The 26,598-nt window shown below is 41.7% G+C and overlaps 1 protein-coding gene across 1 annotated transcript in view; it reads left to right on the forward strand.

Annotated features, from left to right (window-relative positions):
* Positions 1-16,338, forward strand: part of LOC308315869 (rap1 GTPase-activating protein 1-like) — an 81,597-nt gene extending 65,259 nt beyond the window's left edge. Inside the window, exons 15-24 of the mRNA XM_080764103.1 lie at positions 895-966; positions 1,076-1,162; positions 1,313-1,477; positions 4,537-4,674; positions 9,216-9,325; positions 9,771-9,905; positions 10,683-10,821; positions 11,125-11,245; positions 13,680-13,759; positions 16,161-16,338. Coding sequence (XP_080620229.1) covers positions 895-966; positions 1,076-1,162; positions 1,313-1,477; positions 4,537-4,674; positions 9,216-9,325; positions 9,771-9,905; positions 10,683-10,821; positions 11,125-11,245; positions 13,680-13,759; positions 16,161-16,268 — 1,155 coding nt within the window. The 3' untranslated portion in view covers positions 16,269-16,338. The remainder of the gene's footprint in view (positions 1-894; positions 967-1,075; positions 1,163-1,312; positions 1,478-4,536; positions 4,675-9,215; positions 9,326-9,770; positions 9,906-10,682; positions 10,822-11,124; positions 11,246-13,679; positions 13,760-16,160) is intronic.
* Positions 16,339-26,598: the final 10,260 nt, after the last annotated feature.

Below are 26,598 nucleotides of genomic sequence, written 5' to 3' on the forward strand. Positions count from 1 at the left end.
CCGATACCCGGAAAAATGCGATAACAAGCTTATTGACTACCCGTTATCAATAAGCTTTGGGCTTATCAAGCCTGTTATCGAGCATAGCGGCCAAGGACGTCATGTTTAAACAATCAAGACAAGAGGCGATCAAGAAATACATGTAATAATCATTCATGCTGGCACAAACATATCGGTCTAAAAGTGCACTGATACCTGCCAACCAGCGCTGTCTGGGTAAACTAAATTACGCTTTTAAAATGATGGTACACATATTAACCAGTTAACAGTTTCCTTAATAATATTTGATTGGTAAAAAGGTAAATTGCCTTCCGTCTGTTAGAAAATGTCTGTATTTGAAGGCCCTAGTAAAAGATACTGGTTCTGTTCATTGTCTCCCGTCTTCCACAAAATAATAGAAAATGCTTATAGTGGGCTCGATAAGAACCCGGCTCGATAAGCCTGATCGATAAGGTGCTTGTTATCAATAAAAGAATAACGAACTCCATCCCTAGAACTTTGCGGGAATAAAAAACGACTTTCTGGTCTTGACAGCCCATACATCCAAACAGAAAAGTCCTACAGTATCTGATTGCATTTAAACTCACTTTGCCACTCGATTTTCCACTCACTTTATGCATGCGCATACCCAGTCTTTACTATAGAGTCTATCGTCATTACATTCAAAGGTAGACGGATAGTAGGCCACAATCCAACCAACTGACAAGGGGTTTCAGTAACGCAACAGTACTGTAGTTAATCCTATAATGTAAATAATTACTTTTTTAATGGCAGTAAAGTCGTAATTTAACAAGTTACTTTTAAAACGTTGCAGCGTTCGTTACCCAACACTGCTCCATGGCTGATGGACAACATAGAGATTTTGTGTTCTTGTCTTCCGTTTTGTTTTTTAAGGTATCAGTGACGTCACGGGATGACGTTCCATTCTTTGGCCCCGCCCTCCCAGACCCAGCTGTCTTCAGAAAGGTAAATGTGGTGAAGCGGGCTGCTTCACCCAAAGCCCATTTAATTAAGTCACCTTGTAATTTCAGACTCATCTCAGGTCACTTGTTTATCTGCTTATTGATCTTCCCAGGGTCCTGAATTCCATGAATTCCTCTTCACGAAGCTCATCAATGCGGAGTACGCCTGCTACAAAGCAGAGAAATTTTCCAAGTTGGAGGTAAGGTTGTGAAAACAGCTTTATGTTTGGGCACATGAGCCCCAGTGTGCTTACTCCGGCCATCTCATAAACATTTAGGGTGTGTGTACGTGCGTGCGTGCGTGCGTGCGTGCGTGCGTGCGTGTGTGTGTGTGTGTGTGTGTGTGTCAGGAGCGAACACGGACGGCCTTGCTGGAAACGCTGTATGAGGAGCTCCACGTGAACAGCCAGGCCATGATGGGCCTGGGAGGAGACGAGGACAAGATGGAGAACGGGAGTGGAGGAGTAGGAGTAGGAGGAGGTGGAGGAGGAGGAGGCTTCTTTGAGTCATTCAAGGTAACTGTTACAGGAGCTGCGTGCGATGCCAGGGACGTTTCTCCAATGCCAGGGGCTTCTCTGTGATGCTAGGGACTTCTCTCCAATGGCAGGGACATTTCTACGATGCTAGGGGCTTCTCTGTGATGCTAGGGACTTCTCTCCAATGCCAGGGACGTTTCTACGATGCTAGGGGCTTCTCTGTGATGCTAGGGGCCTCTCTACAATGCGAGGGGCCTCTCTCCGGTGCCAGGGGACTCTCTACAATGCGAGGGGCCTCTCTACAATGCGAGGGGCCTCTCTCTGGTGCCAGGGGCCTCTCTACAATGCGAGGGGCCTCTCTACAATGCGAGGGGCCTCTCTCTGGTGCCAGGGACCTCTCTCTGGTGCAGCCAGGGGCCTCTCTCTGGTGCCAGGGGCCTCTCTCTGGTGCCAGGGGCCTCTCTCTGGTGCCAGGGGCCTCTCTCTGGTGCAGCCAGGGGCCTCTCTCTGGTGCCAGGGGCCTCTCTCTGGTGCCAGGGGCCTCTCTCTGGTGCCAGGGGCCTCTCTACAATGCGAGGGGCCTCTCTCCGGTGCCAGGGGCCTCTCTCTCTCTGGTGCCAGGGGCCTCTCTCTGGTGCCAGGGGCCTCTCTCTGGTGCAGCCAGGGGCCTCTCTCTGGTGCCAGGGGCCTCTCTACAATGCGAGGGGCCTCTCTCTGGTGCCAGGGGCCTCTCTACAATGCGAGGGGCTTTATCTTCAATGACCTCGTCAAATATTTAGCACCAGCGCAAGCAATTAGCATGCAGGAATCCGGGAAGACGGCATGGCATTAACAAGCTGAATAACAAACAGCGAGTCTGTTGTGATTACTTAGAGGGCGTTCATAAATGATAATTATCAAATCTCCACATTCCATAAAACGATAGAGATAGAACACAAATGTCCTTTTGAGCCAAACCCCGCCTCACGTACTAGACTAGAAAGGGTGGAAGAAAAACAAATTTAGGGAAAATACACTCCACGGAGTGGCAAAGCATTGAGCAGCATGGAGCGTTGGAGTTGGAAATCCCTCAGCAGTCCTGCGTACCACCTATTTATAAATTGCGCGTAATGCAGGAGCAAGCAGGACGTTGCGTTATTGAAAACTCTGACTTTTATGAAACAAAAAACAGATAGAAAGAGTATAATTCAAGCTTTCCGTACACATGCAATGTCGGTGAGTTTTAACGTTGTTTAATACAATCAGATTTCTGTTTGGATGTGTGGGCTGTCAAGGCCAGAAAGTCCTTTTCTTTAGGCATTCCCACATAACTTCCGCCCCGGGTACGACGATGTCATGTGCATAGCCTCTATAGGGAAAACCCTATAGGGAAACCTGAAAGGAAATTCTTCCTATTTCCCACTAGTCCAGGTTAAACATTTATTGGCTGTAACTGAAGTCACATTCTATTTGTGGGCCAACCATCTAGAATAGGTAGTACTAGTGGAGACCTGTTTTTGCGTGATTGGCTCATTTAAATGTTCATGTGGAAGTGCTCTCTACCACAGGGGTTCTCAACGTTTTTGGCTGGGGACCCCTACTATAACCTTAATAATACATCATAAATAAATACTGAAACCAGATATAATAATTATGGAAAGTTTATGCATGTACTGTGTGTTATGTAAACTCTTAATTTCCATTTACAGCCATTCAGTTGCACATTTTTATATATATATATATATATATATATATATACATATTATTTATTTTTTTTTACTTTTTTTTGGGGACCCCCCAAAATATTTTGGCGACCCACGGGTTGAGAACCCCTACTCTACCAGGTCTCTTTAATTTACTCTCTGAATGAATGTGGAAGAGGGGTTCTCCTCTCTGACGTCACATACAGTATATGCCACATGCTGGCTGCCAGAGGCTGTATAACACCTGTGAAGGCGCTGTTGCTCTGTGCTGTTGTGCTGCAGGCTTTCAAACCAGCTTCGGTGTTGTGTTGCGTTGCGACGTGTTGTGTTGTGTTGTGTTGCGTCGTGTTGTGTTGTTGTGTTGTGTTGCGTTTCATTGCAACTTGTGTTGTTCTGGTTCTTGCATGCCCTGACCTCTAGTGTTGAGGGTGTGTGTGTGTGTGTGTGTGTGACTGTGTGTGTGTTTGTGTGTGTGTGTGTGTGTGTGTGTGTGACTGTGTGTGTGTTTGACTGTGTGACTGTGTGTGTGTGTGTGTGTGTGTGTGTGTGTGTGTGTGCCAATCTCATCTTCCCATGTGAAATGAAGTCATGTTACAATGGATGGATGGATGGATTCCTCTCTGCGTGGAGGTGGTGGGTTTACATTGTAGTCGCTGAGGGCAGACATCCATAAGCCCCCTGCAGGTCATCTGTCTTTCTTCCACACCCACTCAGACACATTGACTCTTCAGAGTCAGACCCCCGGGTGGGTGCTACTGTCAAGCAAAGCTTCTCTGCTTCCACCTTATTGGCGTCTATGGGATTCATTATTGCTGCCACGTCAGCGCTCTCTCCCTGTGCTCCGGTGGGACGCAAGGTTGTTATATAGTCTTGAATGTTTCATTCGTTTTATTTATTTCATTAAATAGTGTGTTTGAGAGTTTATTATTTTTTACATCTTACGTCACCTTTTTGTGGACAAATTAAAAGGTGATAAAATATTAAAAGGACGGACCTTTTCTCTATGAATTTGTGTTACTGAGTTTTGTAAACACACCATACAGTTTTTATTTTTCTTATGTCCAGCTTTGAGGGTTTGTGTAAACACAAACATTGTTTTGCTACCGCCACCTATGACTAGTTTTGAGTGTTTGTGTACTGTAGTGTAAACACAAACATTGCGTAAACACAAACATTGAAGACAAAAGTGAGGACGCAAATTGTGATCGGGTATGAGATGATGCATTCTTCATTAAAGACGGCTAGTGTGATCGCTTCACACGGGTGTGATTTTTATGTTTATTTCAGTTAACTAAACTCTTACAGCATTTAATGAACTATAACAACCTTGGTCCATGGTAGCGTGTTGAGGCCCCGCCCCCAGACCTGCTGTGACGGTCAGTGGTCCGTCTCATGGTGTGTCCTCTCTCTCTGTAGCGGGTCATCCGCAGCAGGAGCCAGTCTATGGACACCATGGGGCTCACTTTCAAGAAGCCACACACTGTCTCCACTAGTGTCAGCGGAGGCTTTAACCACCACAACGGCACCTCAGAGAGCCCCAGGTTCCCAGGGATAGTAAGTACTGTATACTGCCCCCCCCCCCCCCCCCACTACTCTCTATAAGGGGAGGCGAGCCCTCCTAAAACTCTGCCTCCGCCATATATAACCCCGCCCCCTTTCCCTTCTCACGCCTGCCTACGGGTATGTTCACACTGGCTCGGCTTTTCAAAAAAGTAGACGGCACCTTTTCTCATGAAATCCGTGTAGGAGATGGCCAAAAGGCGACCACATGAGTGTAGGGGGCCGTCAGAGGACTTTGTATGCCTGAGCAGAGCATCAGCTTTCCAATCATGGCTGTAACCTACATGATACTCCACATCAGACTACCACCAGCGTCCCTCCACCTATATTAATATTAAAAACCTATCCTAATAGAATTATTCGCTATATATCAATTGTATTTTCTTAAAGGAAGAACTATTAATAAATGCTGATTCACCAATAAAACAGTGTGCTGTGGTTGAGAAGGCCAGCAGCAACGACCGAATAACACAGTCAGTGTCCGTCTGACAGCTTGTCTATAAAAGATTGATAGATTTTTAGTGGATATACTGTATAGGCTATGCCATGCAAGTTGCTCAATGAATAATTTAACATCTACTAGTTTAAAACATTGTTATCAATAATTGGAACAGAGTTATTTTGAAGTCTGTTAGTGTATTATTTGTGCAATATACCTTTTTTCCGTAGTTTTTCATTTCTTCATTTTCAGCAGAAATGCGCCATAGGCATTCTTCATTAAAGACGGCTAGTGTGAACACAACCTACTGCACTAACCCCTCACAGAGACACTGGCTTACTTTAGGCCACTGATTGTCAAAGTGGGGCCTGCGGCCAGCGGTACCAATTGGAAAATGGAGGGAAAAGAAAGCCATTTTCTGGGTTATTAAATCCATTTTGCAATAGGGCGAGGCCGCAGCCAGAGGCTATTTGGGGGTGCTTGGCATGTTAAAGTTTGGGATCCTTCCTGCATTATGAAGGTTCTTGCTGTCTGCCACTACAACAGGAGACTGAACACTGACTCACTCCCAGCCCTGTCTGCCACTACAACAGGAGACTGAACACTGACTCACTCACAGCCCTGTCTGCCACTACAACAGGAGACTGAACACTGACTCACTCACAGCCCTGTCTGCCACTACAACAGGAGACTGAACACTGACTCACTCACAGCCCTGTCTGCCACTACAACAGGAGACTGAACACTGACTCACTCACAGCCCTTGCTTGACTTCTTGACTACTTGCCGTAGAATAGATGAAGTGAATTGACTTACTTGGATCCATGCTGCATCTAACATCGACCTTGCATCATTTCCATGTTCACAAAATCCAGTGCATCTGCATTCTGTGTGAATACTGTACTGTATGTGCCTGCGTTAGAGATTACACAATTGTGTGTGTGTGTGTGTGTGTGTGTGTGTGTGTGTGTGTGTGAGTTCGCATGCCAGCTGAAGCTTGTGCTTGTCTGTATTTGGCACAAAATAAAAGCTGTACATACATTCACACACACACACACACACACACACACACACACACACACACACACACACACACACACACACCCACACACACACAATGGTCTTGTCTGTTATGAATAATGTCACATAATGTATGTTTACATGTACAGGTAAGTATCCTTTTGGCTGATGTTTTCAGTGATCTATGCTCAATGAACTGTATGGCTGAAAATGTACTTTGCCTTTCATTAAGTGATTCACTTAATTCTTCAATCATGTATTTTGCAGTCAGTTTTCAACGGGGCATTTGTGCTTTCATTAAGAACAATATTCTTTATTTGATGGACACGGCTCAGCTTGGATATATCACAAATAGGATATGCTGTGAATATCCATTTAAAATAGACTAATGAACATTATTAACCAAATGGTATGTGACTATACCTGAGGCTTCAGGCTTGTCTACTCTGTAACCCTGTCTTAATGTGTTAATGTGTAACCTGAAGTATAATGTCAAGTATGTTCTCCTCTGTTCTTGAAGCTTTACTCCTTTTCACCCTGATTCTCACATGCTTACTATCTCTCCCCCTCTCCTAGTCTCTCCTCTTTCTCTCTCTTTTTTCCCTCTCACTCTTTCTCTCCTTCCTTCCCTCCCTTCCCCCCCTTCCCCTCTCTCTTTCTCTCCTTCCTTCCCTCCCTTCCCCTCTCCCTCCACCCCCTCTCTCTTTCTCTCCCCCTATCCCCCTCTCTCTCTCCCTCTCCTCCTCTGGCCCTAACCGCCTCCCTCCCTCTCATTCAGCTGGCTAACTCCTGTGGTGTCAACGTATCCCTCTATCGTTGATGTTGTTGCTACTGTATGTACAGTAGCCTCCAGCTAACATGTGCTTCCTGTTCTGTTTTCAAACAAACATAACTTTAACTGCACGGAGAGACTCACACTGTGTTTTTTATCTTCTCTTCTGCCCCTCATTATCTTCTTTTACACATACACACTCTCTCTCTCCCTCCCCCTCCCTCCTCTCCCCTGCTCCTGCTGTGTGACTCAAGTCCTTACTCGTCCCAGGCAAAAGCCCCAGTAAATATGGACGCCGAGGCAGCGCCATAGGGATAGGAACAATAGAAGAGGTTCAAGTCTTAATTCTAACTACTCACAATCTCGTCACTGTCTGGCAGAAAACCCTGTATCTCCATCCATATTTCTTTCTTTTTATGGATTTGTTTTTCGTAGATTCATGTGTGTGATCTTCCCAAAATCTGTTTTACAAATATTTAATTAATTAAGAAGAGCTTGTAACTAATAACTGCCGTACATATATATGAAGGATATGCTGGAACCGAGCAAGGTTCTTATTTTCTGTTTCCTGAAAAGTAAGGGTTTTGGACATAAAGGTTTCCACCTGACAGTGACGATATATATTCTTTCCTCTGCATGATTAACAGTGGTGGACAGTAACTAAGTATATTTACTTAAGTACTGTATTTTGAGGTATTTGTACTTGAGTGTTTTCGATTTCCAGTACTTTTACTTTTACTCCACTACATCTCAAAGACAAATATTGTCCTTTTACTCCACTACAATTATTTGAAACCTTTAGATAGTTACTTTGTAGATTTCGATTATTATTACAAAACATACATTTATTTAACCACACCAGACTTATATATTTTGGCCATTTGAAAATAGCTGATCTACAAGCTCACAATTGGGAGCTTGTAGATTTGCTATTTTCAAATGATTATTATACATTTGAAACTTGAAATTGGACATTCTGCGCAATGAGTACATACATTCAACTACATTTTGAAGCCAATACTTTAGTACTTAAGTACATTTTGAATTCCGGACTTTCACTTGTAACATCGCAGTATCGATACTTTGACTTTTACGTAAATAAAAATCTAGTTGTTTTTCCACCACTGATGATGAAACACTTCTCTCTGTATCAGGGCTGATGCATTCCAGCCCTGGATGTCTCTCTATCCCTTGCCTAATCAATAACAGCGTGCATAATGCACTGGAGATTAATTAAGTCTGTATGTGATAGAAGGTCTACAGCTTGAAAACCACCGTTTCAGTTTCACATGAATGGATCGATTTGACAATGACCACATCCTGTGATTTTTCATCACCAATCACCACATTGAAATCATTATCACTCTTCATCCGGTGATGGTCTTTGCAGAAACACTTTTCTTTCCTCACTGTCCTATCTGCTTTGTTGCGTTATTTTTATTGTCTGTTGTCTGCTGTGTAATTTAATTTACACTAGGTTGTTCCATATCCAATGTTCTATTTAGTTACAAAATGATAAATGTTGATGTATTTAGGTTGTCTTATATAAAATAAAATAAAATCTCCTCGTCTTTGAAGCCACATTAGATAAAAGACTTATTTTTCTTTCTCAGTCCTTGTTTTGAGGGCTTACAAAGACAGACTGAATGAACAAAGCGTTTGCTCAGAAAGCACATTTTAATGGTAAGCCCCGGGGCTGGCTCGCCTGCCTCGGCTGCCCTGATGGAAACACTGGCACTGAGGCTTGACATTAAGCCTTTATAACGCCCTATTTTAGTATTCTGTTATCAAGCCATGACTTCAAGGCAGTGCCTGCGCTCTGTGCCCTAACAATTCATTGTTACATAAGATGCTGGAGGAATAAATTATCTTTTTTTTATCAATTAAAAAAATGATACTGTATTTTTTATTTTCAATTCTGGAGAGATTTCTATAATATACAATTAACCATTCAAATTCCTATCGCATTCCTATTGAAAGCTTCTCAGATGCGATTTTTCGGCGAAAATAGCAGATCGACAACCCAATAATATAGGTCAACCACTTGAACCCCAGCATCCATATTCTTGGGGGAACATTAGCCCACAATAGCAGATCTACAAGCTCACAACATGTCGCAATGTGATGTGTTGTGAGCTTGTAGAATCTGCCATTCTTCGTAAAGAAATGTGGTGTTGGTGGTGGGTTAACTGGTTAAGACATGTTCTAGTGGTTTCTGTGGTATAACTGTGATGCTGAAGGTCTATAAATATGTTCCCTGGCAGTCTGTAATCATTCCTGATAATATAATATGTTCCCTGGCAGTCTCTAATCATTCCTGGGAAAAGCCCGACCAGGAAGAAGTCTGGACCGTTCAGCTCTAGACGGAGCAGTGCTATCGGCATTGAGAACATTCAGGAAGTTCAAGAGAGGAGGTGAGAGGCTACCAGAAATGTCAGGAATATTTTTTACAAAGCGTATACAAAGTATATATAATAGTAGCTGACATATCGCAAAATAGTAGACAGTATAGTAGCTGACATGTCGTTTGATAAAGATAAAGTATAGGCAATCGGAAATATACAGAATCTCAATATTGCCTTTTAAAGATGGAGTGCCGTGATTTTTGTACTTTTTCTGTGTTGTACGTGTATGGAATTAACATTACTCTAATCACTTTTGAGAAAAATCTTCCTCCTAGTATGATCATAGTACCTGATAGCCATGTTTTAGGGGGGACACTCCATCTTTAACAACTTTCAACCTGGCGTCCCTATTTTGGGCATGTAACTATAAAATAGTTCTAAAAAGTGGTTAATAGTTGCGATTGCGGTTAACATTCCATTTAACTACATGGATATTGTTCTGGTTCCCGTACAGTACAACATACATCAGTAAAGAGTGCTCTCCTAGCACAATGAAAACCCCAGACAGCGGACATGTTTCTCAGGACCCCAAGTCTGAGAACTCATCCAACCAGAGCTCTCCTGAAGTTCTCACTACCACCAAGAACAGGTAAGATGATCACATCACCATGTTCAGTGACGGATCAACCCCTCTGAAGGCCTTCGCGCGCGCTGATGTGATTCGTGTGCATGTAACTCAATCAAGAACGACACTTTTTGCGCTGGCGCGTCCAGTGAATGAACACGAGTTTGTTCAGCACAGCGCCAGCACTATCGCCGCTGTTCCTGGCTGCTCCCCAATCCGATCTGCTATTTTTTTATTCTTTATTAAGAAACTGCTAGACGACTAAAAACACTAGCTGGGGTTCCTGTGTTGCGTTACATTGAAATCGGTGACCTATCAATACGGTTTTGACGGACGCAACAGCTGTACCTATTTGAAATAGGCCCGCACACAGGGCCCTGCGTTGTTCCGTTGTTAATTCTGGCCCCGTTATGTTCAGCCATGAAACCATGAAATCAAGCATGGAGGGTCCAGACAGTGGTTGGGTCCAATATTTAGTTCACCATGGAGCTAAAGAAGGGTTCTACTGTATTCACGTTCACTTTCCCTTTGGGATTAATAGACTTAATAGAATACAATACCTACAGTGTCATTCAGATACGAGTAAACCAGACAGGTCTTGCTTTCCTATTTGACTGGTGTGTAGGTTAAGAGTTGCTTAACCAAGGATGTAGTTCTTACCAGGATGTAGTTTTCATCAGAATGGTTTAACCAGGGATGTAGTTCTTAACAGGATGTGGTTCTCATCAGAATGGTTGTAACGAAGGATGTAGTTCTTACCAGGATGTAGTTCTCATGAGAATGGTTTAACCCAGGTTGTAGTTCTTCTCAACTCGTTGGCAGGACCCCGTCCATCCCTGAAGGTCACGACCTCTCCCGCTCGTCCTCCAATGCCAGCAGCTTCGCCAGCGTGGTGGAGGAGAACGAGACGGAGGCCACGGAGGACTATGACACTGGCATGGTGAGGACTGTTTGTGTTCGAGGCTTTGAACATTATCGCCTTTTGACGCCTTTTGGTCCAAACACCCACGTTGCCGAGATTTTTGACGCCTTTTTTAATATGAATTGATGACGGTTGATGACTGTGTTCTCTACGCGCTCATAACACACTTAAAAAAAGAAGAAGGAAATAAATGAACTGAAGTGAAAATTCCGCTGGCTTATGCTGTCTATGGGAACACAGTTTTTTTTTAAATCGTAAGATCTCGGATTCTTCAATGTAAATTGGCTACTTTTGAAATTTACAGGTAAACTCTTTCCCCAGGAAAGCTTGTCATCTGCTGGGACACCCCACAAGAGAGACTCCTTCACATACAGTACGTGGCTGGATGACAACATGAGCAACACCAGCAACACCAGTCAGACCAGTCACAGCAGCTCCCCAGGTACGACACAGGGACCTTGTAAAGTAAACCCTGGGCTAACGGAGCCATATGCCCTGTGCTATCAGACCCATAAACCCTGGGCTAACGGAACCATATGCCCTGTGCTATCAGACCCATAAACCCTGGGCTAACGGAGCCATATGCCCTGTGCTATCAGACCCATAAACCCTGGGCTAACGGAACCATATGCCCTGTGCTATCAGACCCATAAACCCTGGGCTAACGGAACCATATGCCCTGTGCTATCAGACCCATAAACCCTGGGCTAACGGAGCCATATGCCCTGTGCTATCGGACCCATAAACTCTGGGATAACACAGCCAGGTTTAACAGAGCCATAAGCCTTGGACTAACAGGGGGCTTAATCCAGGATCAATTAAAGGAACATTCTGACATTTCAGCTCTGTGTCTGTGAGTTTGGCTCCCATGAAAGTGTCCATGAAAGTGTCATGGGCGCAGCCCAGTCACGTGACCACTTCTCTTCCTTCTTCTTCTTCTTTCGGATGTAATGGCGGTTGGCATACCTTAACAGGTGCATTACCGCCACCAACTGAATAAAAAAAACGGACTAAATCAAAACCCCGACTAGCTCCCCTTCAATTATATTCTGTCCATTCCCTACATCCCAGACCCTAAGGCCTGAGCTGGCAAATTCTTCTCTCACTTCTCTTCCTTCTCAGACTTCTTCCTTCTCTAGACTCCTCCTACGCTTTTCTTAAAGGACCAGCGCCCTATATGTTGTTTTTCTTTGTCAATATACATATCATTGATTTTGTAAAAAGAAACGTTGGAAGAAATTCCCCTTTAACTTACGAAGAAGAACATGTTTGTACATTAGTTTGGAATCCTCACCGATGGTGTCCTTGTTAGGCAGGTTTCTGTCTACATCTCACCTCTAAGACACAGAGAAATGGGTGGAATTCTGAGGAAGATGATCTTCCCCAGGAAATGCACATAAAAGAGATTTTATTGACGCTCCATTCTGATAAGATCTTTTTTTAAGATTTTTCTCAGAAAGTCTGTCTACAGATGAGCCAAGATGTACAAATTGCCTTAATGATCAATGTACTGAAGAGATGCAGAAGAATATTGTTGCTGTTGGGCAGAAACCTTGTATCTGTATGTTTGAACTTTTTATTATTTACCCGGTATATGTAACTTTTGCCCTACTTCAAAGTGGTTAAGTTTTTTCTGTGGGTTTTATAAATATTCTACCAAGGAAAGTATTTCAGACGGAAAACTCTTAGAATTAAATTTGAATATAATTTATTGAGCATAGATATACGACGCATAGTTTGGTATCAGGGCTCTGTCTCCATTCATTCCCTGTAGTATGAACAATTTTAGATAAGATAGAATTAGGCTACAGGGAATTAATTTAAACCCCTGGGGATGTAGAAACGGAGCGTACAAGTGGATGCTGGGGAGGCGGTGTTTTTTGCAAAACGTCATGAGCAGCAGGTTAGCAGCAAGCGAGGCAGAGTTAGCAGCAGCAGCGACGCATGTCTGCACAGTAGGACTAGCTACGCAGGCTGCACATCATTAACAAGAGCTTGTGAATAAAATAAATACTGTTAACTACATTGGATCCCTTGGAACTCTCCTGTAATATTACGGTTCTTGACATACAAGGTTTCCACCCAACAACGTCAATAATGATGTGTAGCCTGTGAGCTAGTTCAGGCAGATGCATTCAAGAGGTTTACCCATGTGCAGCACTACAGTATGTGGGCGATCGATGTACTCTGTACTGTATGTGACATGTCAAGCAGCTGATCAAATTAGCGGTCTACTTTAGCTCACCTGATTCATTGCACTTCCTCTTGCTGTCAGTGCTGCCACTGATGTTGTATTTCTCCCCCAGGAAAGTGGGCCGAGTGGTCCACTTTCTCTGTGGTGAGAACAGACAGCCCCTAATATTAAGTTAGGTAGTAGTTATGTTACAATTACGAGAGGCACTGCCGAGCGAGCCGCAGACAGTGCCGAACGTTGCGAAATCCACTAGAGCCGACTCGGCTCCGATGGAGTTATGTACAGATATGGAGAGAATGGTAAATTACCCCAATGCCAGCGGCGAGCACTATTCCTAGCACAGAGCAAAGCCAGCCAGTGCTATTATCTTGGAATGACACTGATGTAGTGACTAGAGGCGAAGTAGTTCTGCGCATCACATAAGGGGGCTGTTGCCAAGTTACTACGATCCGGGAGGAAGAAAACACGTAGTACCACCAGTAGGCACTGCTTTCCCTCAGGGGAAATACTTTATAGTACTTGCTAATGTCCTGAACAGGGAGTAATGTATAGCAGAGCCTGAACGCCATGATCAAATAGAATATTCACACTTGTACATTTTATAAATAAAGTGTTTTCAAGCTATTATTGGACTCAATCTATCGGTGAGTTATCTGACTGAGGTTATGTTGGTGTCCTGCAGGGCCTGGTAAACCTGACGGAGGGAAAGGAAGTGACATCCGGATCAAACTGGAACGACCACATGACCACCAGTCGTCATCGGTGAGTGAAGACTGAAATCATACGCAGTGGTGGAAAAAAACTGTGTTACTTCATTAGAAGTATCAATACTGCAACATAGAAATACGGAATTGAAAATGTACTTAAAGTACCAAAAGTAAAAGTACTCATTGTGCAGAATGTCCCATTTAAAGTTATCAAATGTATAACATTTTTGAAAATAGCAGATCGGCTATTTTCAAATGTCCAAAATGTATAGGTCTGAGTTTGTTAGTGTATGTTTTGTAATTAGAATCAAAATCTACAAGTAAGTAAAGTTTTCAAAGACATGTACTGGAGTAAAAGTACAATATGTCTCTCTGAGATGTAGTGGAGTAGAAGTCAAAGTATTGGAAATTGGAAATACTTTAGTAAAGTAAAGTAAAACAAATTGGCTGCCTTTGGCGGAATATTCTGTCATTTAAAATGTTTTCGCTTCTGATCCGATCCAGATACCTCGATTTCTGTGTTAGCCAATACCGATACCAGTGTCGTGATCTCATGTTGTGTTTATAGCTATCTGGCTATATGTCTCGTGTTGTGTTCATAGCTATCTGGCTATATGTCTCATGTTGTGTTCATAGCAGACTCCTCACTCAAATGTGCACTTGCAGTTTGGACAACTCCAAAGCAACAATTTACTTACAAATCCCTTATAGTCAGGGGACATTAATAAAACCTGGGAATACATTTCTTACCAAGAATTTTCTTCACCAATGTGTTTGTAAGGGTGTCTACTAACATATCCCACATTGGTTTATATTCAACCACCCTAGGGGAATGTATGACAGCTGCTGAAAGTTGGGGTACCATACAACCATTATAAGGCAAAATGTTCTAAATTTCATTATGCTTTAAGTAGCATGCGATGTGTCAAACTAGGGGGGTCTGAATCCATTCCAAGCATTAGTTTTGCACGAAAAACACTCCTTGGGCTAAAATTGGCCATAGCCGTCATCACAAATGTGATGAAGTCAGCACATTTGGGCATATTTGGGCAAGTGGCTATGGCCAAACTAGGGGGTCTATGGCCAAACTAGGGGGTTGTCTATGGCCGTTTTAGCCCAATGAGTGTTGGAATGGATTCAGAATGTTGAAAACCCCATAGTTTGACACGTCACATGCTATTTAAAGCATAATGACATTTAGAACATTTTGCCATATATTGGCTGTTGATGGTACCCCAACTTTCAGCAGCTGTCAAAAATTCCCCTAGGGTGGTTGAATATAAACCAATGTGGGATATGTTAGTAGACACCTTTACAAACACATTGGTGAAGAAAATTCTTGGTAAGAAATGTATTCCTAGATTTGACTGGTAATACTGATAATAGTTCCTGACTATTACCCTACATTTAACCCTAATCACCGATGTCTGGATGATTTTTTGTATGAATTCTAAACGTGCATTTGAGTGCTGGGGGCAAAACCTGTTGCTTCTACAAATACCTTCTAAATCAGCAATTCCCTCACTTTCAAGATTTTTCAAAAATTGCCAACGCAAAGATCTAAAACCACACGGATGCTTTCCCGGATTGAATGGGTTAATGTTGCTGTTATATAATTCAGCTTCACTGTAGCCGTCCTTCTACTGTACTACAGTACACAACATGACAGGTGGAGGTCTGTATACATGTATTAATGTATGTTTTCGATGAATTGAGCATGAAAGATCCCAAAGGAAACAAGCCATAGGCTTTCTTGGGTCTAAAGCCTCTTAGCAGACATTTTATTGAACTGTACCTTCCTGTGCTTCTGTCCTGCAAACGGTTAATAAAGTATCAATCAATCAAAGTATGATGCTGACACTTTTCTCCTGCATGGCTTCTGTTGTGTTGTCTTGTGTTGATGTCGGTTCTGCTCTGTTTTGTCCTTTCTTCTTCTTCTGTTGTGTTGTCTTGTGTTGATGTCGGTTCTGCTCTGTTTTGTCCTTTCTTCTTCTTCTGTTGTGTTGTCTTGTGTTGATGTCGGTTCTGCTCTGTTTTGTCCTTTCTTCTTCTTCTGTTGTGTTGTCTTGTGTTGATGTCGGTTCTGCTCTGTTTTGTCCTTTCTCGCTCCCTGTACATCTGTGTGTCCAGAACTGTTAGCTCCACCCACCATGGCTGTATCTTGGACCTCCATCTTCAGGTCAGCCCCTCCATCCCCCCCCCCTCTCTCAACCCTATATTATGTATATATAAGTGTAGAAGTTTACCATCGGTTATTGCCAGTAAAGATGTAAGGCTACCATCATACATATTTAAGATTAGAGTGGAATAAACCAAGTCTGGTATATTATCACATGATGATGTTATAACAATAACAGTGATGAACAGCCATCCATATCTACAAATATAGATACTATTTAGCAGTGTTTCCTAGTGTTTTAAAGTATCTTAACGACATGCGTATTTCCCCCCCAAAGCATTCCCATAAGTCACAATCTTCCCGGGAGATGAGACGAGTGCGGGCGTTCGCCGTGACCAATGATGAGGAAGAGGAGGTGGAGCCTGGCCAGTCTGCTGGTCAGTGACTGGTCAGTGAGGCCAGGGGGAGGAGCCTGAAAGGAAAACATATCCTGAGGAATCAGCTTTTGCATGGCGTTGTTCCACCTGTTCGTACACTGACCAGAACGACTATGGGGGGGGGGGGGGGGGGGGGTGAGAGGACCCTGAGTGTAACGTAAGAGCAAAGTGGCCAACTTATGAATATCGTCAATTGCCTGTTTTGCTTCCTTTGACCCGATGTTTGTTTCAAAAGCACACTTTTTAATCTGCAGAGTAAATAGTTTTATTTGTTCTAAAAGGCTGTTACGTTGGTTCGTTATGTCTTGTTGAAGCCTAGACGTGTTGTTCAAACAGGGTAAAGAGTAAAGACAGTGCCATTGCTAGAGATTGTGAGAAGGAGATTGCTGACACCTGCTTACAGATTCTTTATTCTTAAATCCTGTTTACAAAGGGAACATTAGGATTTGGGGTAAATGGATATCTGCATTGCATAAAAACAATAACCAAATACAAAAAATTATGATTTCCAGCAAAGGATCAATTTGATTGATAGGGTTTATGTTGGATGCTGTTAAATGTGATAGTCAGCATTTTTTTTTCTTTTTGTGTGTGTGGGGGGGGGGGGGGGGGGGGGGGTGTTTACGTGATTGTAATTTGTTTGTTAGCAATTGATTCATCCAAAACATGATTTATTGACCCTGCAAGCAATCCTGTGCTGGCCCTGTAAGTACGAACTCTCAGCCTCGATAATATTCAACTGACGTCTAGTCGTGTGTAGCAGGAAGATCAGGGATCTCCACCTACCCATACCTCTGGTGATATCTACATTCATTGTACAGGTAGTTTAGGGTTAGGGTTTTCTCTCAAGACAGAGCAAATTAGTCAAAAGATTTCTAGCTTTCGGCTTAGAATAGCAGATATGGAAATTCCAACGATATTTTCAAAAATATTTTTGTGAACCGAAATGACAAGCAGACGAGAGCTTCATGTCACAACCGTTTTCAAGGCGCAGTTACAGAGTCTGCAGCAGTATGAGGAACACATCTGGATGTGTTCAGAGGAAAGGTTCTGAGACCGCATTTTCTAAGCTCAGAAAAGTGTCAATTTGTAGTTATTATATCACCTCCCTTTCCGAATAATCTTTTGGATGTTGGAAGGCATATGTATGTAGGCTTTTGCGTTTAAGAGTTGTCTGGTTGAGAGACTAATCTCTAGTTGTTTAATTATTTGAACTAATTGTTTCCACTGGGTGGACGAAATTGAGAGAATGAACAAATGCCAAGACTTCAGGGTGGACCTTCTTATTGTGACGGTGATGTTTGTTTTCAAAGCAGTGGGCATACATTTGTCTGCCGCGTCTTTCTCTGCTGTTCACTTCTAACTCATGTCTGTACTTTGAATGAATTTAGATGTCACCAGATATTCAGTGGGCAGAGATCTCCACTCCACTGTGCTGATGAATAGTGAGACTAACCTAATGGTACTGTAAGTGGTGCATTTCTGTAGCACTTTTATCCACAGTGCTTTCCAATGTGTGTTACATTCACCCATTCACATCGATTTCATTGATTATAAACAATAATCCATAATGTAATACAATAATCGATTAATAATCAATCCCCATTGTGTGCCTATCATTATAGGCAAAATTAATAGTGAAAATAGCCAATCTACAAGTGTCACATCATGACTGCTATTTTAACTATTTATGCACGAAACAGAAGTAGAAAATAATAAGAAAGTGGTGAATTGATTCGTTGATATACAGTATATGAAATGTGTGTAATGTGTGAAATAACACAATAAAAAACATATGCCTTTCGATTAAAGAATCACAGAGACAATAATGCATAGTTGCAGCCCTACACATTGATTCAACATACCAATCTGCTCATTCACCTCATACTCGTCAAAATGTATCATGATGAATGAATGGCCTTAAAACTTAATGAACATGCAATTTATTCACCACTCAGACCCTTTTTTCATGTCAAAGTCATAATGTCATAGATGGCCTAGAGCCACTAATGGGATGGTAGTATTAAATGAACTGTACAAATTGTATTTAACAGTTTTAAGCACACAACCATGGTCAGAAAAAGCTTTGCACTTTCAAAGCATTGGCGTGGCGATGTAACGCAGTTGCAGTTTGCCACTTTCTTTTCACTCTTACCAGAAAAATGTTATGGATTTATTCATTGATGTAATTTTTTTTTTCTTCCATTTGTTGGTGTTATGACCAATCTCTGTCCATCATGTTCTCTTATTGTTGTTGCTGACATACGTTTGTATTTATTGATTTGTTTTGTATTGTAGGCGGGGTCTATGATTTATATTGTACAATACCTCTATAGTGGTCCAGTGTGACAACCCCCTGCCAAGTGCTTACATGTGTCACTTACTTGGGAACAAATGATCATAACGCTGTCATCCATAAAAGTCTAATCTTTTCTGGGGTTAGATCTCTTTACAGTTCAGTTCTTTAACAACACATTTATCCACATCTGTGAAAATAGGCCAAAACATGTGGCCAAAACATCTACAAGGCAGTTTTCTACAAACAAACAATTGTACAATCCAAGCCGATCTAAACGCAGAGTTTATACAGTAGATCAGCTGTTGTTGGTGACTAGATTTGTTGTAGATTGACGAGACAGGAGAGGACCAAGTAGGCCTATTACTATAGAGAGAGGACCAGGAGAGGACATAGCAGTGGTTTTCTGCCATTGATTTTTCCCATTGAGCTTTACAAAAATATTTAGGCTATATCAATAATAATAACCATAAAACCTTGCTAAAAATGCTAAACAAGGCATATTTATTCAATGTAGTATATCATCAAAATTATTACCGACCTGGCACTCTATCAAACACAGTTGCCAGTGTTTGTGGGTTGAAAGCCGGCAGTGGTGAAAAGTAACTATTTAGTACTTAACTACTGTACTTGGTATTTGTACTTTACTTGAGTAAAACAAGTTCCAAAACTTTTACTTCTATTCCACTACATCTCGGATGCAATTATTGTACTTTTACCCCACTACATTTATTTGAAACCTTTTAGTTACTACTTACTAGTTACTTTTATTATTACAAACCATACATTAACGTCTTCAGCCCTCTATACATTTCGGCCATTTGAAAATAGCCGATCTACAAGCTCACAAAGCGACACATTGTGAGCTTGTGATGTATAACGAGTACTATCTACTTTACTGCATTATTAATACTTTTACTCAAGTAAAACATGCACGTACTTTTTCCACCACTGTTCAGCGGGGAGGGAACTGGGGACGATGGCACACATGTTACATGTCATATGTTATGTTACATACATGTTATGTGGTCCATATTCAATGTAACATGGTACATGTCACATGTTACATACATGTCACATGTTACATGTTCCACTGAAACAGGTGAGAAGAAGCAGCTGGTTTTCTACATCCTCCACAGGACAGGTTGGCAGTGATGAGAACCACAGCCGGTGAGATGATGATGGCAATGACTAATCCTCACATTATTGGAAATGATGAAATTACTATTTGGTTTTGAAATGAAAAGCTCAAAATATAAATTCAACTGATATCCATTTTATATGTGTATTAGTTGGAATAGGCATATGGAATGAGAATGGGATTGATCTCTTCTCGACTCTGAAAATAATGTACTGCCAAATTAACAATTTTCTGTTACCGTCTATTGCTTGTGCCCTTACTTTGAAAGTAAGTTTTAAAATAAAATAAACAACTGATTATATAAAATCTATATTCAGATTGTCTGCTCTCAATAAAAGGGGAAACTTCTTGTTTATTGTTTGAGTTGCCTCCATTTATGTGTGTTATTTATAACTCATTGCGTATTATACTGTTGACTTTGTCATCAAGACTCACATAGAATCATGCTTCCCCATCCATCCTTCCTCTTCAACGTCTCCCTTTTGCCTGATACCTGTCCGTTCAAACTCTAGGACGGGCCTACCCCAAAGTTCTTATAGTGCAGCCGCGCCGGCAGCCGGCGAAAACTTCCAGCCGTGACGTCATCTCTGTGGGGGATGGGGGGCTTGGGCCCCTAAATATCTGGTGGTGCCGTGGTGGGGAGTTCTTAAAAGGTGTTAAAAGTGCATGGGCCGTGACAATTATAAGAACCCTTGGTCTCTGAACCAGTTGGGGCCTACCTGGGCTATAGTTTAACGTGAAAACTGCAAAACCTGTCAGTCAGTCTGTCCGTAACACCTCGTGACACGCTCCCTATATGGCCATGATGAACTATCATTCCATCTGACCTCAACTGACCCTGTACACTGAAGACACTGCACTACAGTTTTTGTAACATTTTTGACTAAACAATCCTAATCCCGATTCATTAAAGCCAGCATATTTCATACTTTCTTCTTGCTGTGAAGAAATACGAAGTAAGGGGTGGAGGTGGCTCAGGGGTAGAGTGGCTGGATGGTAACCGCAAGGTTGCCAGCTCGAACCCGGGCTCCCCCAGAGTTGGCATCAAAGTGTCCTTGAGCAAGACACTGAACCCCTAATTGCTCCCGATGTGCTGGTTGCTGCCTTGCATGGTTTCCGCCGCCATCGGTGTATGAATGTGTGTGTGAAGGGTGAATGTAATGCACAATCTATGTAAAGCACCTTGGATAAAGGCGCTATATGAATGCACCATTTACCATTTAAGTCGAGCTGTTTGATAAAGGAGCTAAATGCATGATTTAACCATTTAGCCTACATGTGCACTGCGCTCGCGCGCACACACTTCAGTGGATGCTGGACTGCGTTACCACGTAAGTATACCACTATTTTTAACACATTGACTAACCTCAAGCAATCTGGATGTTCAATTTACGGGGGGGAAAATTTGTTTACTTGTGAAGTGAGAAGCCATCACATTTTCTAACTATGATTTGCAGGTATTCAGAAAAGAACATGGTCATAGGACATAAACATTTGTTTGAGTATTTTCAAGTTGTATAACTTTTGATTACAAACTGAAAATACGCATTGATCTTTTTTTTTATAAATGGGGTGGCATTTCTTATAGACTGAAGTAATTCAAGCGGGTCATGTTTACTTTTTGGATTGTAACAGCTGAAATAATATATCATATACAGATATTAACCTGCAGGCCACATTAAGTGAAGGTGTGGCCCCCTGGCCGGCAGTTGCCCATGTTACAGTATGATATAGGAAATACCACAGTGAAATACCACATTGAAATTTTAATAATAATAAGGTACCGGTAATAACACACACGCACACACATAAAAATAAAAGTGAGGCAGGGGAGGAACAATGAAATGTCCAATGAGGTTGAGGAGGAGGAGGAATCTGCGGGTGGTGTGTGGGGTTAGGGTTACAGCATACATGGGGCCTTGTCCCTCATCCCTCTGCCCCATCGAATGTGTGTGGTGGTGGTGGTGGTGGTGGGGGGGAATCAATGTCTGTCCCACCGAAACCAGCGCTTCACACAAGAACCTAGATATCCTGGCACCCAGACAGTAGTATCAGAGAACTGCCTAGGTGGAATCTGGTAGCCGGCTTGATATGCGGGGTCGTTTGGTACTGCATGCACAATAAAATTGGGAAAGCCACAAAGTTAAATATTTATAAAAGCTACACCTAAACTTAAATGACATTAAACAGTCAAACAAAAAATTAAAAAGAAGAAATGTGTGTGTTGGCAGGAAATAAGAGACCTCACCTTGGAATGCTGTTGGAAGTACATTCCGGTCTTCACACAGACTCAGATACGCCTCTCTCTCAGTGGGCAGCAATGAATGAGGGGGAAGAGGAGGGGCCTGTGCAGGAGCAGGAGCAGGATTGGGCAATACTGCATAAAGCGAACCACCCTGTATCAAGGAAAATAACGTTTTAACATTTACAGAATCAGAAAGTATATGAATTTCGCAGAGCTTTTCTCACCATGTTTCTCACCATGAAAAGGTTCATTTGTCTTCCGGCAGCTCTGGCTGCAGCTCTGGCTACTCGATTCCGACGACGGCGACGAGCTCGCTTGAAAATAGACAGTAGTGAAGTTTAAGATTGAGAACATTGGAAATGAGCATCTTTAGATAAAAGTCATACCGTCTCTAAAGTGTTGCAGAGATAGTAACCGCAAGGTTGCCAGTTCGAACCCGGGCTCCCCCAGAGTTAGTGTCGAAGTGTTCTTGAGCAAGACTCTGAACCCCTAATTGCTCCTGATGTGCTGGTTGGTGCCTTGCATGGTTTCCGCCGCCATCGGTGTATGAATGTGCATGTGAATGGGCGAATGCGCCTTGGATAAAGGCACTATATAATTGCACCATTTACCATTCCTGCTCTGTGATTTATATCTGGTGAACCTTATAGAACACATCACTGCGTCCTATATGACAGATCTATTTATTTTTAAATCAATTGATGGAACTTTACCGTTGTATATTAAAGCTCTGCTTTAAAGCTCTGCTGGATTGGAATCCTGTAACATATAGGACACGCTCCAGTCAGACCCCTTTTCCACCGGTTGGTTCCCAATGGGAATGGTTTTTAGTCCATGAGCCAGAGCTCCAAAATTGGTGGGAAAACTATACCATATATTAAATTGTTTATAGGATCAATACAAGTAAATTAATACATGATAACCCTTCCACAGTAGTAGCTTTATCATATTTTCGACTATTTTGCATGTTTTCCTACATAATGCCTCATTTGCATATTTAAAAATGTAAAAATTGTAATACAATAAATCATTGTCTTCGTGTAAGTACTCAATTGGGGAAATTTCATGGTGATAATAATCTAATATAGGTATGGTTTTGCACACTCAATTCATAATTACCGTTTCAATTTTGGAGCTCTGGCTCATGGACTAAAAACCAAAAAGAACTGAACCGGTTCTCATTGGGAACCAACCGGTGGAAAAGGGGCCTCACTGGCTTACACTAAAGGTTCCAAATGTAAACACAGAGTTGGGGAAAACGGCCTTTTGTTTTAGTGCCCCATCCACGTGGAATGACTTACAGCTTAAGTTAAAGATCTGCTCTCCCATTACATACAGTCAATTTAAATCTTTGATTGCAGACTTACCCCCAAGTGTCTGCAACAGTTTTTAACCCTAGAACACTAAACATGGGTGATTTTCACCCGGACGATTATATTTTAGCAATAATGTTGCTGATGTCTGAGGTGAGTGGGTCTCAGTACCTTCATGGTGCTCAGTGACATCATAGAAGGTAGGTTTGTTTCCCTGGTTTTAGGTGTTCAGTGAATTTCACCCGTGTTACTGTTTAGTGATAGTGTGATAGAGAAAAATCCAATACATCCACAATGGATTTGTTTCTTCACTGGACCATTCTCACAGTCTTAGGAATGGGTGGACCAAAGGAGAAGTTCCCAACTTCATTTATCTTTTTTTTAGGAATATTTCTAAAATAATATACACGTTTCTGCACCCCCATGCAATCTATTTTTAGTTTTTTTGTGAGAAGTCAAGTTAATGAAATATTAAAGAAGAGTACCTGAAGTTGCCATGTATTGCTGTACTGCAATATATTTTGATGAGAAATATTTTTTATGGAACATTTTATATTGGGTAAAATATACCTGTGTTTAGTGATGGTGTAACAAACAATGTTTAGTGTTCTAGTACATTTTGTGATCTAATACATGTTTAACCCAAGAAACTAGGGTTAAACATGTATTAGATCACAAAATGTTGCTGTTCTGTTTTGTTGTTTTTTTTATTGCTTTGAAAATGTTGTATTATGTTGTACTGTATCTCGATGACACTGCAAATGAGGGAAACCTCAATGTCTCTCGAGAATAAATAAAGGTTTGAATGAATGAATTCCACTACAAGCCTCGATTTGACTTGGCCGCTTCAGGACTTCCTTGTATTCACGTCTCGAAACAACCCGTTCATGCTTTTAATACTTGTACTAACGCTAATTTCCGACTTTTATACAAGCCATTAATTATACTGTATTCTTCAATTCTTTGTTTAAAAGGAGTTGAGAGCTGGGGCTGTGGGTGGGAGAGAATGAGCAAGCTAACGGTATCTGTACGTGGGTGCATTGTGTTATTTTACATGCAATGTTTTATCTGTGTATAGGACCCCCTCTACAATGAGATGCTGCATCTCAAGGGTCTATCGTCTATCCTCTCAATGAATTCTGAACAAATGCAGGGGTTTCGGAATGGGACTACAAGCATTTTTAACCCATTTAGGCCTAAGGCCGATTCTAAAAACGCCTCTAAATCCTGACCTAAGGTTTCTGAAAAACTTCAAATATTTATATAGCAGCATCAAAAAAATTACATTTTTGAATACTGTACATACTGTACAGAACCCAAATATGGGTGCCCGGCCTGAGGGGGTAAGATACCAATAGGGGTTCCCGCCCAGTTACTTATTTTGAGCCCTGGTTAACTGGTTATTGTGGGATGGTAGACTTACTTGGTCCACTCTCCATTCATAGATGCGTGTCCTGAAACCTCTAGAGGGCCAGTACCAAACCTTTAAAAGTATCAGAAAAAGGACTGTTAAGCTCGAGTCTAGAATATTGGAAAAGTACACATTTTCAAATAAAATATGGGCGGAAACTTACTTGTTGTGTATCGTGCAATAGCCTAAAGTCCTGGCAAAGGGTCAGAAAAAGGGAAGTTAACCTTGTGAATATTGACATTGTGCACAATTTCAATATAAAACTTATAACTTTAAATAGTGAATTAATTTTGAAGAAAGACTTACTGCATCGGCCGTGATGCACCACACATAACGTCGGCCTGCTCTGACTGTGCTCATTGCCTTGGACAAAAAAGGGACAGTTTAGTTTGGGAATATTTGCAATCATTTCAATTTAAAAACAAATCCAATTTAAATAAATAATAGTACTGTATGTCAACATTCATACCATGACCTCTGGGTTCTGAAATGTCTGTCCAATGTATAAGCAACAATTAACCTCAGAATTAATCAAAATTGTCATATATACACAAAGTGTTTCCTTCAATTTAAAAGCAATATAATGAATGTGGCTCTTCTACACCAATTATAATTTGCCAACATTTCTGGGTCTAACATGGGACCTATGGGGGCTTCCAGTAGACTATGTAGGAATTAAAACTAAAATCGCAACTAAAATTGCCCACCCTGCAGATGCTAGATGGTATGTGAAATGTGGGGTAGGCTACGTCTTGGGGTTCAGGGACTATACTTTCACTGGTGAACTGATAAAGCATACCAGACCATGCAGTTGGAAATAACCCCGTCCAGTTTTTGTTTATGGTTTCAAAGGGAAAATCCAACTGCTTCCAATTCCAGAATACCACCAACGAACTCGTAACTCGACCTTTTACTCGGCGGAACTCCAGGCTCAGCCTGGTGGTAGGCTATTCCTGCACGTAAAGTGAACTATAAACTTGAACGGTCAAACTCAAACCTACCGGTAACCTTATTCTACTACTAATAGTAGACTACATGTGTGTGGGAATGTGTCGTTTTAAACGTAGCCTATATGCTATTATATGATAGTGACTCAGACAGTATAATGTACAGTAATCGTGTTAAAGCCTTAATTCAAGTCCAAAGACATGCGGTAAAACGCCAAGATAGCAAAAACTGAGACCATCACCAATACACAGTTTCTGACCGCAATTCTTCAGGAGCACAATGTTGTTGTTTATAATAATATCGTTGTGTGTTAATAAATGTTATTCACACGGTTAATTAACATACACGGTGTGTCAGCTCAAACAAGTTAAGTGTTGCGTTATTGCCAAACACCTGCAGCTACTTTTCACTGGGCAAAATAATTAACAATGAATACAAGACATAACTTACCATTAGGTCGATACTATAGTCCGGCGGCGGCTCATCCTCGGAAGACGAGCCAGACTCGCCATGCGAGTCGCCACGACTATGAATACGTCGACGATCTTCTTCATCCATGATGCCGTTCTGCAGTGAAATGATGACAATTCAAATCTGGTGCCGTTAACCTGTCTTCCTCCGTGGTCCTCGGTGGTCGCCGCTGATTGGCACAGTAGGTAGTGATCATAATCGCCTGACCACAATTATTTCTAGAATCGTTAGATCTGTAGTGTACAGTATTATATAAATTATATCATATATAATATATAATATATAAATGACAGTAGGCTACATTTCAAGCACAGACTCAATACAAAGACTGTTAACTGTGAGTGGGCGAGCCAATAAAGCATTATTACACTTGTTTACAAGAGGGTCCAATATCCATCCTAAAAACTACCTTGACCATATCCACAAAAATAAACTTTATCAATGATAAAGCCGAGGAAAACAAAAACAATCCTCGAGCTCTGGAAGCTATACTATAAACAACCAATTGGCTGC

The sequence above is a fragment of the Protomyctophum bolini genome (assembly GCF_963924005.1).
Source record: "Protomyctophum bolini genome assembly, chromosome: 5".
NCBI lineage: Eukaryota > Metazoa > Chordata > Actinopteri > Myctophiformes > Myctophidae > Protomyctophum > Protomyctophum bolini.